Here is a 19,167-nt window from a genome sequence, read left to right as displayed (position 1 = left end):
TTTTGAAAACTTTTTTTTTTTTTTGAGTTGAGCATATGAACATAATGGTCAACTTGCAATGAAATAAAATTCTCTTGAGGGGGGACCATTGTCAAGTGAACAGAGTGCAGCAGTACTTTATAGCCAGTTCACACAACCAGCAGATGAGCTTCCTTCCTTCCAGCATCCTCAGGGACTAAGCTTGCTCTTGTAAGTAACTTTACTTTTGTTTAGCAACATGCAATTTAAGCCAAGGCTTGAGAAGTTAATACACACCAAAGAACAGAAAAAGCTGCTACCAACAATCTCACACTCACTAGTTTGCAATCTACAGCCAAAAAAGAAGTTGAGTTTCTCTTCCCTTTATAGGCCAGGCAACACATGTGAGTGATCATCATTATGAAGCACTCCTGAAGCTGGGTTTAAATAGGGTAATAGATTAAATACCTACTAACTAGAAGTCAAAGGGCACAAGAGTATTAATCGTGCTTTCGGGAGCTCCTTGAGCCATGGTAGTAGTATGTTTTAATTGGGTTTTCTGTTGAGACAATTCCTCTTTTGTGATTTATCAAGAAACAAACTAGTCTTATTTTGAAATGCTACTTTATTATGTAAAGATTATTTAAACAAACAAGTGAACAAAAAAAACCAACAAAACCCCAAAAATGAATCAAAAATACCTCCCCAACCACCAAAACCCTGCTGTGGTTAAGGGAAGGGTCTGAAGAAACTAACATCTCTGCCAAGGGAAGTATGGAATGCCTCCTCACTTCACTTAATCTCTGTGTAGCAATTCTAAATGCATTACAGTAAGCTCCCTCAGTACAACAGGTACTGGAGGCATTTGAAAATGTCCCTGGTCTTAGGCTTAAAGGAGTCTGAGACTGAGGAACGCTGCAATGCTATTCTTCCTCATAACTGAACTGGAATTACATTTAGATGCCATTACTACAACACTCAGGCAGGAAGTCCAATTTCTTGGCAAAACACTTTTATCATCTTCACCTACACAATTAAGGTTCAAAGAAAGGTTTTATTCCACACAGCCACCTAAGTTAAGGAAGCACTTTAGGTTGAGTCAGTGGTGAAGTGTGAATTCTATTGACATTGTGGGGAATTTTGCCATTGACTCCAATGGAACTATACTGTTGCCCAAGAGGTAATAAGAGTTGTTACTGTCTCTTACGATAACACTTAAAAGCGTAAAAGTGTCTTCTGCATGATTCAGAAAATACAATAATAATACCATTTCAGACAGTTTCTGAATGAAGCCTGTTATTTCTTGTGGACTTGGGCGTCTTCCAAAAAGACTGCCAATCTTGATTATGAAATTGGGCAGAGAAGAATCTAGCAAACTCCTAGGCAAATTTCTAAAACAATTAGTTACAGTTAGAACCATGTTCCTCGTTTCTATCCTGCATTAGCACTGCATTAATTTTGAGCACCTTTTTCACAATACATTATTTTCTCTAAAATTACAGTTATTAACTACCAGAAATTGCCTCTACTACAACAGCCACAGTGTTGATTACAGCAATGAAAATGCTATAAATCAGGTGAAAAGTCTCCCTTATAAAAACCATAGTCTATTCAATGTAATTAAACAGGTTATGATCAAGATGCACCCTAACAACAGCAAAACCATTTAATCACTGGAATGAGTAACCAGGAAAGTCATTAACCCCGCTATAGCTGGAGAAAAAAGGGGTTTGGGGTTCCATTACAAAACAAAAACATTTATTTTGAAACAAAATTAGGTGTTTTGTTTCATTTGAGACTAATAAATTTCTTTGTATTACCTTTTCTCTCTCTCTCGGTCCATTTATTAAACAAAACCAAACCAAACTCTTTTTAATGGAAGAATCAAAGGATTAAGGTTCAAACTAGAAATACTTTGATATTTCAATTGTTATTTGAAATATTTGATTTGGAAAAGCGCTTTAACAAAATGCTTTTTTCAAAATCTTTTTGCTCTCCTTCCATGTTTTCCTTTCTCCACTGAACCAAACAAAAAGACATTTTCTTTCTCCAATCTTCCTGAAACCTTTTTTCAGCAAATTTACAATCTGCCAAAATAAAATTACATCCTCATTTATAGAATAGGTAAAAATAATTCCTGAGTTGGAGAACAGAATTATTGCCCTTGGTATGAGAGATGTTGAATAGCCCAGTATAATGGTATCTTTCAGCCTTGAAATAATTAACCAAGGCAAAAAGAATTAGAGAACTTTCTTTGTATGCTGGGTATATTGATCTTGAATGGAAGATCCTACTTTTTCCACTTCTAGCTGTAGAGCATACAAATTGCACTCAAAACCCCTAATAAGAAGGCATAGTTGGTGACCCAGTGAAACTTCCAGCCTTTGTCAGTACCCGCTGAACCATGTCAGTGACATCATGATCATCTTACCATCAAGTGAAAAAATCACTGGGGATAATTCTCTTTAAAGTATGGATTGGTAAAAAAAAAACCCCAACTAACAAAAATAAACAAACAATACCCCAAACAAACAAACCCAATAAAAACCACATTCATTTCCTCTGATTAAATAAAAGGCATTCAAATGTATTATTTAGATAACTACATCTCATTGATTTAAAAGGGCTTAGCTCTTTTAAATGAGATACCACTGCCTGAATAATTAGATCCCAATGCAGTTTTGAAGATTTGTCCCTTAATCTTCAATATTTTCAGCACAAAACACCCAGAACGATCAGATGTCCTGAGCTATTAAACAAGGGAATAGAATGAAAAAGTGGCCTAATTCCCAGTTAAAAATTCACTCTTCAGAGAACCTAGTATCATGTAACACCAAGCAAGCAAACAGAAGAAGAGACAGTGAAATGTATTTTGTTAGGTGTTGTGTGCTATTTCCTCATGAAGTCTGCACACAACTGTTATGAGGTCAAAGATCCTGGACAGAAAATGAGCTCTGCTGAATTACCTCCACCAACTGCAGAGCACCACACTCACAGTGAAACATGGTCATAGAAATCAAAAGGGTTTTAAAACTCTGTAGGCACAAGCAGAAGATTTGCATTCACCAATCTGTCCTTGGTACATATTCACAAATGCAGCAATAAAAACGTTGTCCCACTCAGAAGTCTGAGGATGATGTCAAAAGGACAATATTGACACTGGAACCTTGCTGGCTTATACATCAAAGAGATTACACTTCTCACTCTCAGGTGTGCATGAGAGTGGAACTTGTCTGCCTATGACTGTTTGTTTACTTTTGAACATCATCAGTGAATTAAGGTGGACAGTGTCACCACAGAACTTTGACTGTTTTTTAGTTCAGTAATAATAGTGTTCTCTTGAATGGTCTCTTGATGGTACCTGCCTGCAACCCCACCAATTCCATGCTCTCTAAAAGTGCATTGGGATTGAAGGTGAAATGAAATTTCTGTTGGACTGGCTACAAAGAAGACAACATTTTCTTGTGTATCTAGATATTCAAACACGTTGGATAGATCTGAGATGCTTATTTTCTCATAACATCTATAAATCATAGGAACAATCAGTGTATGCTCCCCTCCATAAGTACATAGCTGGTTACAAAAGCTGAGATGGCACTTATCCTTCTCACTGCTCTCTGGGAAGTAATTGTTTGGAGAGACTTTTATTGCTTAAATCTAGCAGTGTTTTCTGAAGAAGAAATATGGACTAAGAGACAGTCAGTGACAGCCTGGCAATTGATGCTTGGTATAATGGCTAATTACATTACAAAAACATTGTGGCTGCACTGTTTCAGTGAACAAAAACAAAGAACTCCTTGAACCAGAAGATGCCTTTGCACAGCAGTCTTCACAGCATCCTCCTGACAGCAGCCACTCTCAGACACGGCCAGTATACACGGGCAACAGTACCAGCTCAGTGTTGTCCTTCCCATCTTTGCTATTAGAATCAAAATATGTCTTTTAAAACTGTGTTTATGTTGATTACACAGTATTTGTGTACTATCCTCATTCTGCCGTGTTATTAAGATTTGTATTACACATAATGGTGCAAAAGAGACCAACCCCAGAGTAGTTGCATTATAAACATCAATGGCTCCTTTTTAAAAGCCAACCAGCTTATTAAAAGATGATAGGAAAAAATATAATGGCTTCTGGAACAGAAATCAGACAGAGAAAATATTAAGACTCCAGGGCATTTTGAGAGCAGTTTTTAATGTCATCCTCATGACTCTCAGCATTCACAGCAGAGGTGAAGTTTTCAGTTCCTCCCATTTCCATATGGGCACCAAAACACAGAAGAACTTGGTGCATATGAAGCAACTTCAGCAACCTCACCTCTGGGAGCAGAATGCACAGGCATGTGAGAGTTACCAAAAGACTTTTTGGTTCAAACATTTTTCCTCACAGGCCCACAGGAATACAGAAGAGAGAGAAAAATCATCTGATGTGTCCTAACCCATTCAAACACAGTAACCCACACAGGCAGCAGCCACAGCTCAACCTGCTGAAAAACTCAGCCCCTGGCTGACTGTGCCACTGGGAGCAGAGCACTCTGGAAAGTCTTCCCTTGGCAGACGTGCTCTGTACTTGAATGTTACACCACACCTCCTCAGGAAGAAACTGAATTTCATAGAATGACTGAACAGTTTCCCCTCCCCTGCCCATGACTTTGAATTCCTCTTCCCTTAAGAAACCAAATTTGAAAAATTAACCCAAGCTCTCAGGCACTGATCTTCATAAGCAGTGCATCTTAAAACAACGTGGCTGTCTAGTGGTAGTAGTAGCTGCTGCTGCAAAGAAAATACTCTCTGCTGCACACATTTGCTGTCCAACACTTGACACTTCCAGAAAATGGTGGGTTTGATATTTTGCTGTTTCATTTAGGTCAAAAGTAAGGCTTTTTGCCTCTGAACCATGTTGACACACTGCAATTGCAAAGCTTATTTGGCAAAAGCTAGGCCTAAGAGCATGAACGTCTCTTACCGAACACTGGAAACACATGATGAATGGAAGCAGTCTCTGAGTGAAGATGGGACACTGAAATACTTCTAATTCCTACTGCCCATTCCTCTTCACTCAGCATCCCTTCACAGGCAAATGTGCACTGACTCATGTGAGGTCCCTGTCATATCTTCAATTATTTGTGTATGTGCATTTTGGATTACAAAGCTCCTAAATATTTCCAGGGGATTATGATATTCAAATTCACCAATGCCAACAGGAATGAAAAAGAGAACAAACAATTCCCAGCCCATATATTTTCAGTGTAAGACAGAAAAAAAAAGACACCTAGATTTATGATTTTGATTGTCAAGAAAGCATCTTCTGTATTTCTGGCTCAGGGGACAAGAACAAATCTATATCCAAAGATGGTGATGGCAGAATGTGACAAATTATGACAATTAATCATTTTTTCTAGCTAGAACACTTTGAACAAAGCACTGAGAAAGCAATGTCTGACAAACAAATAGCCAGGCACTGATTTCTGGACAATAGCAGTAAACCACCTCATATAAATCAGGAATGCAGCAGCTGGCAGCATGTCTTGAGTCTGAAAAAGCCACTTCTTTGATTCATAAACCATGCTCTGCATCACAAGCTTTGAAAAATAAAATACTCTTTATAATACATCCTCCCAGCTCTAGAACAGCACTACAGACTTGAATTGACCTTCACCTTTTTGCCCCATTCCTCCCCAGTATTTCTGGCCACTCAAGATCACCCCCTTAATGGCAGGACAGCTCCTTGAGGAGACTCCAAGCCAGAAGGGCAGACAGCTATTAGTCATTAGTCCTGCTCCTTGTGGATCTGTGTCAACTGCAGGTTTTCCAGAAGTGGAAGCTTTACGGGCCTTGCTCTCCAGATGAAGGTGAGCCAGTCATCAGGAAAGTAAGGACAGGCAACTGTGTCAATAATGTCATTACAGCAGAACTATTCAGGCCACAACACATGAAGCAGAAGAACACCCTCTGGAATCTTGCCATCACCATTAAGCAAATAGGAACAGACATCTGCAATTCAATGAACTTGAGTCTCATACCACTTGCTGCATTTTGCTACTGGAGAAATGTATTTTATAGGTGCTGTAATTTCTCCAATTCAGCACAGGCTCTCAGAAGCTACCTAAACCGTGAGCATCAAACCAGCTGATAAAATCACTTCAACTCTCAGTAAAAGAGAAGCCTGTAAACTCTATGGCAACCAACACCACCACCTACAGAAGTTCTTGACAGGATTTTTTCCCTGGCATGCTCACTACTGTCCATTATAAACCTTTAGAACAGCAGATGGAAGATAAAGAAAGCACTAGACTTGGGTTTCCTTTCCATAAGGGGAAATAAACTATATATACAGCTTGAGGTAGAATATTGCACTTCCTCTCCATGCCCCTACCAGCTGAAGCCCTCAGGATAAACATAGTCTAAGTTTTTTGAAAGCTGGTAACTGAGGAAAGACCTACATTTGGATATTCCTTCATATACCAGCACCTCAAACCCTGAGTCCCACCATGACCTATAGGTCCTGCTATTTTAAAACATCTTTACATTGATGTTACCTATTTCAAGGCTAAATAGGGCATTTACACCCTTCTGTTCAATGTTTCTCATAACCAAGCTCAGCTACACTTCAAGAACACCTCTGATTTCAGGCTGAGTTGAAAGTTTTCCTAATGTGCTAAAAGTGCACTAAAATCAACCTATGATACCACCAATGCTGATCCCTTGGTAATCCCTTTAGGGTTACTAATTTGGAGTTCACAGATCAACATTACTGCAAATGTTTCCATTGCCAAAACATTAATTTATCTTGGTTAGCTCAGCATGTAACTTCTATGTTAAAACTGGGACAACACAGGTATTTAATGTTCTTTTTATTTGTTAATAGGTAAGTAAGCAAAAGAAGCTTTGTAAACAGAGGGAGGACTCATCATGTAGATTAATTGCTTTTTCTATAGAAGACATCTTCCTGATCTGAGATAAAGCACCATTCAGTTGTAACTGTGATACTACATGTAAATCTGGTGTTAGTTTAACAGGAAAATTAATCACAGAATCTCTTTTAAGACTGATAGCCCATCTGGCTTCTCATCTATCACCTCACTGTATCTTCCTGTTTTTGTCACAAATAGTTGTCAGTTTATTACGTGCTAACCTGCTGTGGGCTGGGGTATGCTTATTATACTCACTGAACAGCACACTGCTGTGAAGTAGTTCTGCTAGGTCAGGGGAACACTTTTGGCATTACTCATTGCCTGAAACAAGAGAGGCGTAACAGTTTTGGAAGGGCAAGATGAAATGCGCTGAAACCAACATTTCTTCCTCCAAATCTAACCCCTTACTTGCTCTTTTTTTAATAGCTATTTTTATGATTCCTAGTTTGCAACTACGCAAACTCACTGTCGTCATGAAATGCAGGGCTTTTTCCAAAGAAGCTTCCAAAGAGGGCGATTAATGAAACCATTACTCTCACCTTCTTCTTTATATACTATAGTGATTAAGGCACATTGGAAATACCTTGTTTTTCCTTTGGCTAATACTACCCCATGTTGCTCTAATGCACTTCTTCTGCATGCAACAAAACTATTTCTATGCATATTTTAGTGCACCATACGGATATGAGTGTTTAGAACTCTTGACCTTTGCATTCTCATTATTTTTTCAGAGGAATTACATACTGCACTTTTGTGGGATTCACTTTAGCATCTCCAGCTCTTGGTGCCTTGTCATGCTCTTTCCTCAGTAGCTTCCTTAGCCCCCAAAATTGCTTTCTTTCAATCTTTTCCCACTGAACAACCAACCTGTTGCTATCTGGGCAGACACCAACACTTAGCCCTCAGCCTCAGTCTGTCTCCCTGAGGAGCCCCCCAGGGTCTCATGCTGAGCAATTCATTCCCCAATGTTGGAACCCAGGAAATTCCTCTGGCTGCCTTGGAGGGCTCGAGCCCCTGCCTGGGGGGCTCAGAGACCTTGGCACAGAGCCCAAGACCCCTGTGCCTTTGATTTAGCCCTCGGAAAAAACAATTATCAACCTTATATGAAGAATTACAAGTCGAGAAAGTTTAAGTAGAATAATAGTTAGTTTGTCATGGGGTGAAAAATAGATTTTTGAGGTTTTTAGAATGGGGGCTCGAAGTCCCAAGATGGAAGAATTTGGGCGTGCCTTGTCCTTCTTCCATCTTCTTTCTAGCCTCCATCTTCTGGGTGATGTTAGCATTTTTAGATTAGTTTAAAGTAGAAACTCACTGTCTAACATAAGTGATAGGTATTAGGAAGTTATTGTAAATAGTGTACATGTAGCTTTTAGTATAAAAAGATAACACCACCCCAAAGACGGGCAGTGTGCCTCAACCTGACCTGCCAGACAAACCTCAGTGAGTCAGAAAAAGAATTTTATAGATAAGAAACAATAAACCTTGAGAACAAGAATAGAAGAGTTCTGACTCCTTCTTCGACTGCTGAGCTGGGTAAAGAGACTTTCTAATGCATCTCAAAGTCACTCTGACCAGCAAAAATTCCAAGACCCCAACCTCCAGATCTCAGCGCCTTGTCCTTCGCAGGACACTTTCTGCCACGTCTATCCCTCGTCTGGACAGACAGCACGGCACCGGCTTTTCCATGCGGACTGCAAGGGCGAGGAGGTATGGGGGGCGCGATCAGAGGCCTCAGCACCGACACCCACGGAGGGCACCGCCGTGACCTTGGCGTGCACCCGCGGGCCTGCCCGGCGCGGCCGGCGGGACCCCGAGCGCCGGGAGCTGGGGAGGGCCGGCAGCCGGGCAGCTCCGGCTCCCCGCCGGCGGGCGGCCGCCCGTGTGAGGGGGCGGTGTGGCGAGGCGGGGGCGGCCTGGCGAGCCTGGCCCGGCGCCGCTCCGCGCCCGGCGGCGGCGGCGGCTCAGTGCGCAGGCACGGCGCGGGAGCGAGCGAGCGAGCGGCGCTCCGGGCCGTACATAATACGTGGTGTCTGGGGCCGGCGCGGCGCAGAGCGGAGATGGGGCCGGGCCGGGACAGCCGCAGCTAGCGCCGCCAGCGCGGGGGCTCGCCGGCCGAGGGCAGCGCCGGGAGGGACAGGTAACCGCGGGGCCGCCGCTCTGGCCCCTCGGAAAACTTGGGCTCGGCACTTCGGCGGGGGCTTCCGTGGCCGCCGGCGGGGGGACGGCGCGGGGACGGCGCGGAGCGTCCCGCGGAAGGCACCGGCCGCCCCGGGCTTCACCTCCCGGCTCGGGGGAAAGCGGCTCTCCCCGGGCAGGCTGGTGCCGCGCTGCCCCGCCAGTGCCGGGGTCGGGGTGGGCTTGGCCGGACCGGGATTTCTGCTGCCACTGGGGCACCGCCGGGCCGGGAGGGTCGTGGGGGCCGAGATCTCGTCCGCGTCCGGGCGCTGCGGAGTTCTTCCGCTCCGGCCGGGAAACGGGAGATGGAGAGAGAGCATCCCGCTCCGGCCCCTGGCGGCGGCCGAGCGGGCGGGGCCGCCCCCCCAGGAACACGGGAGAAGATGCTGCTCGCACCCCCCGTGCAGGGCCGGGGAGCAGAACGGGCTGCCGGAGGCAGCTGGGCATGCCGGCTATCCCCAGGGAAGCGGCTGCAGGTGCCCCTGGCAGCGCCGTAGCCCCGAGCCAGGGCAGGGCGCCGGGACGAGCGGAGCGCGGCTCGGCCCCGCCGCCGGCCCGGAAAGCGCCAGGAGCTCAGGAGGATCAGCAAGGGCACCCCGGAGACTGCTGTCAAAGGCAAGCTGTACGTGCCAGTGTTCCCCCTTGACAAGGAACGCTCTCTGTAGGTAAGGACTGGAAACACGGCTCTTCAGACAGAAGGGTCAAAGTGTGTAAATCTGAAGGATGGGAGGGCGACTTCACCTGTGCCAACCATCATCATTCGGTGGCAGTGTGGTGTCACAGAGCAATGACACATCTATATTTCCTTTTGTGCGGCTTTTTAAATGACAATTCCTTACATTTAATTTTTTTAAATGTGTTCGACCATGGCACAATAAAGCAAAGTCTTTGGAAAATTTTTTGGGTAATTTTTCGTGGAGCTTGCTCATGTTTTAATCTGTCTGTTCACCAATCCAATCACATCTCCCCAGATCAGCAGAGGATAGTAAAGCTCAAAGTAAACAGGACAGCTTTTGCCATGGAAACAAAAGTTGCTAGGGGATGGATTGCTACTACGCAGTGGTGTTCTCTGAAGCTGTGATCCTACAGCCCACATTTTCCTGGGCACCTTGGGTTTAGGCACTGAAAAACTTGATGATTAAGCTGCTTCTTTCAGCCTGGATGTATGTTTTCAGATAGTGGATAGCACAGATTTGGGTAACAGCACCTCTCTTTTTTAGCAAAAGTTTCTCAACATTTCAGTGTTTAGTTTCTCAGCCCTGAAGGCAAGATATGCAAATACACATCAGCACTCAAGAGATCATAGCTACTGCAGTATTTATTCATCCAATGTAAATTGGTGCTGTGACACACGTTTCCCTCTTACTTGTGGAGAGCTGTTTTCTCTCTTGACTGTTCAGTTCCTGTGCCCTATCTGTAGGTAGCAAGAACATCACATCTACATTGCAGCTGAGAAGAGACCATCTTAGCCCATATTACCAGGCTGCTTCTTATAGGGCTGGGGAGCTGCCTTCTCTCTTAAGGGGCAAGATATTTTTCAGAAGATAAATTATTTATAAGTGAAAGAGTCTGACCATGAAGAAAATGCTCAGTTGAATTAAAATTATGCAGTGCTTGAAAAGAATTAATGATTCCTACAGTCCTTTTTCTTTTTTTTCCCTTCCATTTTAAAAGGTCATACTATTTGATGGTATCACAACTCTTTCAAGCATAAGATCATTTTTTTTTTGTTTTCTGTTTCACCTCCCAGCTCTTATTTATCATTTTGCTCATATACCTGACCATAACCACCTATTAGCCTTTTACATTGCTAAAGAAAAAGAATCTAAGTGTCATGTGAGCTGTGTGGTCCTTACAGGCAGTTCTTCATCAAGCTGTTAGAAACACTGCATCCTCCTTTTTCTCTCTTGACTAAACCTATAGACAGTGCAATGAATGCGAGATCATGTTTATACAGGTCTCTGTCATGTCACATTCAGTTTTCTTAAATTTATCACAATAACTAAAGTTGGTGGTTCAGACACAGCAAAGTGCTTCACCTCCTTTTTGAATGCTGCTGGTGGCAGCTGGAGTAATACAAGCAAGCTTTGGCAGGCCACATTATCCAGTCATGTTAATTCCGGTTCTTCCCTGAGTTGACCTTATGGAGGCACTTACACCTGGGGAAAATACTTACCATTCTGCTCATTACATGGAGCTAAATTTGCTTACCTTGATGATTTAAGTTAGCCAGAAGTTATGCTTAATTTATTAAGAAGGTAGGGTTGATGTGAGAATAAAGATCTAAGTAAGGACCCAAGAGAATGAGTTTCTGCAGAACTTTAGTTGACTTCTTTATTCTCTTTCTGATGTGTGAGATGGAATCTTTGCTTGACCAAAAGATGGGTTGAGAGGTTGGATTTAAAGTGTTTTTAATATTTAGGTATAGGCTGTGTGACCCTGCATGAGAGAGCTGGAGCAGCTGTGGTAAACTGCACAATTTTTTCCTCTTCTCCTTTCCCCTTGAGGTATGTTTATGAGGTGGGCAGAACTCTGGTTTTATGAGAACTTCTCAGTGCTTGTGCTGTTAAACATGGCAGCCAGCTGTTGAGGAAATGGTGGCAGTGAGTAAAGAGGACTTCTTGTTCCCTTTCTTTGGGTAGGGAATAAACAGTTTTCCTGAGGGAAACAAAAAGAGTCTCCAAAAGTAAAATAACTTGCAGCTTTTCCCCACAATAGTCCAGATTATATACTTGTACATATCAAAATTTTGTATTTTTTTTTTGTACCTGAGAAAATGATAGTGTTCAAAACTTCATAGCATGATAAAAAAGCACAACAAACTGGCCTGGTTTCGACTGGGATAGAGTTCACTTTTTTCTCAGTAGCCGTGTTACAGTGCTGTGTTTGGGATTCAGTATGAGAACAGTGCTGATAACACGCTGATGTTTTGGTTGTTGCTTCATGCTTGCCCTAAATGAAGGACATTCTCAGTGTCTCATGCTCTGCCAGTGAGGAGCAGCACAAAAAGGTGGGAGGAAGAACAGCCAGGACAGCTGATGTGAGCTAGCCAAAGGGGTATTCCACACCATAGACCATCATGCCCAGTAGAGAAACTGTGGGAGTTTCCAGGAAGGGGATGATGGCAGTCTGGGGACAAGGTTTGGCATTGGTTGAGATGGTGAGCAACTGTATTGTGCATTACTTCTTTTTCTTGGGCTTTATCTCTCTTTTTTTTTTATTTAGTATTAATAATATTATATTTTATTTATATATATATTATATTAATTTATATATTTATTTTGTTTCAATCATTAAACTGTTCTTATCTCAGCCTACAAGCTTTGCTTTTGATTCTTCTTCCTATTCTACCATGGTGGAAGGGTAGAGGGTGGATATGAGCAAGTGGCTGCAAGTTGCTTATCTGGGCTTAAACCATGACCAAACAAATGTTTTTCATTATATTGACTGTAGTTTGAAACATCAGTGTTAGCTATGTACAACAGGACACAGGGTGGCCCCAGGGCCAGGCTCTCCCAGTTCACCTGGTGAGCAGCTGGTGCTGCCCAGTACTGCTGTCTCAAGGTCTCTCTCCACCATGCCTGTTTTTCCACCATTCCTTGGAAGGCCAGCACCTTCAGCACACTCTGATGGACACTGCTGCTGTACTATCAGCAGAGAGCAAGCCCATCCACAGACTTGGAGAGCACTTCTTTAATTTTCTAAAACTTGCAGGGAGTACAGAGGCAGTTAGGAGTTCATAAAAGGGGCTCCTGACAGTAGCTTGGTGCTGCCCCTGTTGCTCTGCAAAGCTCTGTCACCAGCAGTGTTGCCTCTGGCCCTTGGCAGGTCTCCCAGCAGCACATGGGCTGCCTCCTCCACTGGGTCATGACTTCAGTGAGAGCCTTGAAACTTCATCACTGGGTTGTGTGAGAAATATTTGCAACACTAAGATGTTGAGATTATGAAATGCCAAACTACATGCATATTAGATACACAAAATAAATAAAACCCCAAGATAATGGTTCCTGTAAAGAACAAAAAGCAAATCTCCCTCTATTCCTGAGCCAAGAACACACACAGATTCCCAGAGGCTGGAAGTTCAGTGTTTATGCCAGCACTGATTTCTATATACCCATCAATATTTGCTGGATTCACCTTAATTTGAATGTTTGTATTCTCAGATATTTCATACTTGGCAGGATCACTCATTCCCAAAGGCAAAGGTCTGTAGGGCTGCAAAACTGGACAGTCCCAGCTGCCATGAGCACATCAAACCTCCCTCCCTCTAAGTGAAATTGCTGCAGAAATCTGACATACTGCTTGAAGCTGATATAAATTGAGCCATGACTTTCAGGTGCAAGTTCTGATTAACAGTTCCCTTTGGACTAAGGCTTTTTGAACTTCTTTAAAGAGAAGCCAATGAGCCTAAATGACATTGAGCTATTGCTCAAGTTATTTTTAGGGGCTAGTATTATTCCAGTGAATTCAGTAGCATCATGCTTGCACAAGCAAGTTCAGGCCTTGGACTTGCATAGTTCAATATGGATTTTGTGTGTCAGGAGAACTTACATGAAACAGAGTAAGAAACTTGGTTGATAGTTTTCATAGCAGGCAAATTTCTGATTTTATTAAAGTCAGCAGGAGCTTGGGCATTGAGTTCTTCAAGAGAGCAGTACTTGGCTGCAAGCTTAGTATTTCCATTTCGGTCTCACTGAGCAGATTGATGCTTTTAAGGCATTCCATTTTTAATTTTTTTAAACTATTCCTATTTAAATACAATTAATATACTCTTTTAATCTGTCTAGGACTTATTTTGCCTCTGCTTCCCATGGCTGTGAATGGTATATCAGTGCTTAGTCCTGCACTTCAAAAGCTCATAAAAAAACATTTTAAAATGTTTTTAAAAAAGCCCCTCTTATGCAGCAGTTTGGAAAGTTCATAGGGTGGCAAACTCTAGAGACTGACAGAGACAGTGTGGAAGAGAGGCAACATGAGCCCTTGAGGGATGCTGGATTTTGTTACCTGGCACATCCTGCTTTTTTCAGTCTCCATGGAAACACAGTAGCACATTAGTGTGAAAGATGGGGAGTGAGCACCCTGTGTATAGGAGTGAGTGTTCCCTGCAGCACCTTTGGGCCATGCTGTGCCAAGTCACTGAGTTCCTTGGGTTCAGTCAGGCTGAGTCACTGCATGCAGCTGTGCCCGGCTCATTTCTCGGTTTGGAAAAAGCTCTCTCCTGGGCTCTTTTTTTTTTCCATCACATCTGGAGAGTTTGCAGCCATCTTTGGTCTTCCCACTACACCAATAATGATCGGCTTTGCGTGGAACCTCTCATTGCAGGTAGGAAGGATGAGCTCCTATGCTGACATCTGCGGGTCCAAGCAGGCGCAGGGCAGCACCGAGGGAGGGTACCAACGCTACGGAGTTCGGTCCTACCTGCACCAGTTTTATGAGGACTGCACAGCTTCAATTTGGGAGTATGAGGATGATTTTCAGATCCAGAGATCGCCGAGCAGGTGGAGCTCTGTATTCTGGAAGGTACTGCCTGTTGCTTTTTCCTGGAGAGAGACGCTCCCATTTCAAGACTCTCCCTGTGTAATTACTCATATTAAATATTCATCCAGAATGGCCTTTTTTGTTGCTCAGTTTTGCCTGAGGTGGCCAAATAACTATGTCTGAAAGCAGAACATTCTTACCAAATATGTCAGCTCCCTGGGGTCTTTGGATCATCTAGTTTCTCTGTGCCAGTGTCACTGAAACACCAAAGTCTTGTCTGGGAAACCCATGTACATCTTTAAAGTGTAGTTTACCTCTGCTTTGCACCTATAGAAATCCTCCCAGATTGTTGGGAACAGAACTGGTAGGTTAAGAGCAGAGTGTGATGTAGGGATCAAGAAAACCAGAAGATCTCCATTAAGGTCAGGGAATTTGAGAGAATTGGAGAAGAGCAGAGGTTGCATGGGGCCTGTGAGGCCATGCAGTCCCTACCCCACAATGATCCCTACCCCCAGGAACATTATGGGTGAACCAAATTTTGTACTTACACTTGAAATGTGCTGTAAACACTCTGTGATCTGTTCATATGGCAATAGCAACTTCCTTCTAATCCCTGCAAAGGAATGACATTTCATGAAGTAAAAGCAAGTGGTGGATAAGACAGACTACCAGCAGCTGGTGCTAATCACCAGCTAAAGCTAAAGAAATAATCAGTTACACAGCACTGGGGTTAAACTCTGATCCTCTCCCTGATGGGGCCTTTCAACATGAAATGCTGTTTAAAGATAACAATGCCTATTCCATTGTTTCCAGAAATGTCAGTTCTCAATTAAATAAATATGAATTGTAAAAAGAACATTTTTCCATGTATTCTACTTCTACTAGGGCCTCATATATCCTAAAAGAAAAATACCCACTTTCTTCTAAGAGAGAGAACTGTATCTGCAAGACACAGTGAAAGATAAATGCCTCCTAGGAGCACTTCCCAAGTGAAAACTGGAAAGGGAAATGGAAAAACTGGAAATTAATTGGGGTTTTGTTTGTTTCTTTGTTTGTTTTCCAGGTCGGACTCATCTCTGGGACGGCTTTTATGCTGATAGGTGTAGCTGTTCTTGTAGTGGGTTTTCTTGTGCCACCAAAAATAGAAGCTCTTGGGAAGGATGATTTTGTTGTTGTGGATACCCGTGCTGTTCAGTTCAATGGGTCCCTCGATATATGCAAGCTGGCAGGAGCAATCTTGTTCTGTGTTGGAGGGTCCACTGTGGCAGCGTGCCTGCTGATGTCTGCTTTTGCTAAAAGTTACTCTAAAGAAGAGAAGTACCTCCAGCAAAGATTTAAAGAGAGAATAGCTGATATAAAAGCCCATGCAAACCCAGTCACAAAAGCGCCAGCACCAGGAGAATCAAAGATACCTGTCACTTTGTCCAGAGTTCAAAATGTCCAGCCTTTATCTGAAACCTGACCCTTCCCCTGGGTTTTGTTTCTCTTGTAGATCACTTTAAGTGGAAAATATCAGCCCTTGTTGGCCTCTGTGCTAGTCAAGTAAAATATCGAGTGCTCTTCTATATAAACATGCAGCTAATGGGGGAGCTGCTCTGGTAAAAATTTAGGATTGGGAAAAAGGAAATTATGTGATTAGACCTGTGACTAATATATTCAGTACATTTGAACCTTTTAATCTCTGTGGGTACAGTAAGTTCTTGCAACAATTATTAGGTGTTTAGCTTATCAGAATGCATCCCTGGGAAACCTAAGGTGCACTTACTAAAGCTGTACCAGGAGCACTCCACATCCCACTATTTAAAGTTTAGATGAATTTGCTATTTTTTCAATTTCATTAATTTGTTTAATTTTTATTGGTTTTTGCCTTTAAAATACTGTTCAGTCTTACATTTCCCACCTGGTTCTGCTGTCTGGGAAGCCAAGATTCTGCCCTTGTAATTTGCACTTGTCATCCTGTCATATGCTACAGTCTGTATCAAAGTAATACTGCACAGGTAAAACGTAGGTGTTAAGGAGAGCCCTTAATTTGATCCTGGCACTTCCCAGCAATGTAACTTCCTGGGAAAGGCAAGTTATATTTGATCCTGAGTTACAACTAACCTGTGCTAAAGTGCCACTTCTGTCTTAGTCATTGCCGTGCTAGCAAATACTACAAACAAATAAGTTAAGGAATTCCTGTGGGAGGAGGAACATCATACTTGTGTGTCTTTGCTTTGATATTGTTTCTTTCATTAGACTATTATGTTGAGGCTAATACAAAATGCTTTTGTTTCGTCTGGGTGAGAATGAATAAATGTGGTTTGACATGCCCAGGCCCTGTATTCTGTCAGTACATCAGTGCCATGTTAGATGATCTCAACATACGTATCTAAAGACATTTTGAAATGCTGTTTATATTTTTATAGAGAATAGAAAAAGTTATGCTTAACCAGATGCATCTGTGTAAATGCTTACCTAAAGACTTGTCCTTTCATGGAAGACCCCTAATTATTTTCTCACCCAGGGCAATTATTTTACTGTCTTAATCTATGGATTTAAATTAAAGTGTATAAAGAAAGATGTGACATTTGTACTCTCTGACAATATGTGCCACCTTATAGTTCTGTCTATTTTTTGAATGGATTGAATAAAATTCTAGGCGTGAGCCACCCATAGATTTTGTGAAAATCTTCTTTCTACTAAAAAAAATTTAAGAGCACTGCTTAGAGGAGAAATCAGCAGTTGAAACTCACTTGTCTCTTAATGCAGTCTGTTTTCATCTTAGACTGGCAAGGAAGCCACTTTGGTGCTGAATCAAAGAGATTCTGCCGCAATAATGGCAGGTATGTGGTAAGAGCTGTGCTCTTTCCCTTGCTCATAAAACATTCTGTGGTCTGTGACACTGAGTTCAGGCTTACAACATCAATAAGCCAGATCATATGTGTTTGGAAATTTCGGCTGAATCCACAGTAATTATCATGGCTGACACTACCATGGGAAGTAAAATTTTCTTCTGCAAAGAAAGTTCCCACCTTGGCAACACAATTGCAGAGTCCAAGCATTAGCACTGAAAAGATGGACAGTCGAGAGCTCTTCACATGCACACGTGGTCACAGAGGATGGAAGAAAGAAGGTGTAAAGGCATCTGGCAATTCACTGACACCCATATATTAGAAATGCAAAGGCACGTTGCACCCAGTACTTCAAAATAAGACTCTAATCTTACGGGAGAAGTAGATGAAGCAGAGCTAAATAGGAAAATATTATAAGACTGGCAAGGTGAGCTGTGTATTTATAAAGAAAGCCATCAAGCACAGGGGTGAGGGGTACTGATTACTCACAAGGCACATAGAGAGGCTGTTACTGCTGCTGTTTGTATGTTAATTCCAGGTAGAGAGGGTCCCCAGCGTTTCCTGTCCAAGTTGCAAGGACTGTTGTTTACTGCCTCTGACACTGCTGTCAGGCTATCAGTGTGTGGGCAGCAGAGTCAAGCTGTTCTGGCCTTTTCAAGTGAGACTTTTTAATTGTGCATGGAGGAAATGTGACATTTTAGGTTTTACAGTTAAGTTCACAGAAGGAGATGAGAGTGAGGGCTCCTGTAGCTGAGTCCCTTCTCTCCACGTGCATTTTCTTAACAGTGTACTGGAAGTTTGACTGAAAATCCAGCTGGAAAAGAAAGCAGAGGTTGGGGTAGTTCACCCAAACTATCTATATGGTGCACAGTCTCTTTAAAACACATTCCATCACACATGCAAGTGTCACAAAATTTTCATCCAGAGGACAAATGACCCAACAGGTAATTGATAGAGCGGATCCAAACATCAGGTGCTCAGTCACATTGCAGAGAACTGAACCTGCTTTGACAGTACAAAAGCAGATGAGTCATGGCATGGCATTACCCAGGTGCTAGGAGAAAAGAAATGCCCTTGAGGATTTTACTGAAGCTTGCTGGGATAGGAAATGCACTTGGGATTTAACAGCAGCAGCAAAGCTGATAATGCTGTCATGGCTAACGTTGCCACACACATTTCATCTCATTAAACCCTTGTTTCGGTTGCTTGGGGCTTTTCTGGAACTGAGACCTCCAGAGGCTGCAATCCTTCACAGCAGAGAATCAGTGCCACACACAGCTTTTGTAGAAATGTTGAGCAGAAAATTGCTCTGTTACTTTTAAGAAACCACATACTGGAAAGATGAGGACACCTCAGGAACATTTTTAAGACCCCCTGCAAAGGCACTTCTTCTGCAACTGGAGCAAGTTTGTGCCCAGCCAAAAAATCCTCACTTCAAAGCCTGCTGAACAGAGCCACCATCTCTAAGGAGCACAGATCAGAGGGTGCCCCAGTATCCCTCATGTACAGGCTGACTGGGTTTCTGGCTCCCTGCTTTGTAAGGTCACAAATGAGTGGGTTCATCTGCACCTCCCCTTGCATATCAGAGGTGACTGAGAAAGCCCTGAGCAAGGCACACATCAGTGCAAATCAGAGCAGAAGCATTCACTGAGACCCAGGATAGCCACAGAAGCCAGCGACAGCTTTTAACTCTGACCTGTAGCTGAGCTTTTAGGGCAGAGGCAGCTCCGGCACTCTTCCATAAATCACCATAGCAGCCATGTGAACTCCCTTGTGCCCTGAGAGCCAAGGTCTAACTGATTTCACCAG

General features: G+C 42.9%; 1 protein-coding gene across 1 annotated transcript; it reads left to right on the top strand.

Annotated features, from left to right (window-relative positions):
* Positions 1-8,831: 8,831 nt before the first annotated feature.
* NRSN1 (neurensin 1) lies at positions 8,832-17,181 on the top strand. Its single transcript, XM_036406522.2, has 3 exons — positions 8,832-9,008; positions 14,369-14,566; positions 15,588-17,181. Exons 2-3 carry the CDS (start codon positions 14,378-14,380, stop codon positions 15,984-15,986), a joined length of 588 nt encoding a protein of 195 aa, XP_036262415.1. The 5' UTR covers positions 8,832-9,008; positions 14,369-14,377; the 3' UTR covers positions 15,987-17,181.
* The last annotated feature ends 1,986 nt before the right edge of the window (positions 17,182-19,167 follow it).

Source organism: Molothrus ater, chromosome 1 (assembly GCF_012460135.2).
Source record: "Molothrus ater isolate BHLD 08-10-18 breed brown headed cowbird chromosome 1, BPBGC_Mater_1.1, whole genome shotgun sequence".
NCBI classification, from domain to species: Eukaryota; Metazoa; Chordata; class Aves; order Passeriformes; family Icteridae; genus Molothrus; species Molothrus ater.
The sequence above is the reverse complement of the archived record's forward strand: the minus strand, read 5'-3'. Positions and strand labels throughout refer to the sequence as shown.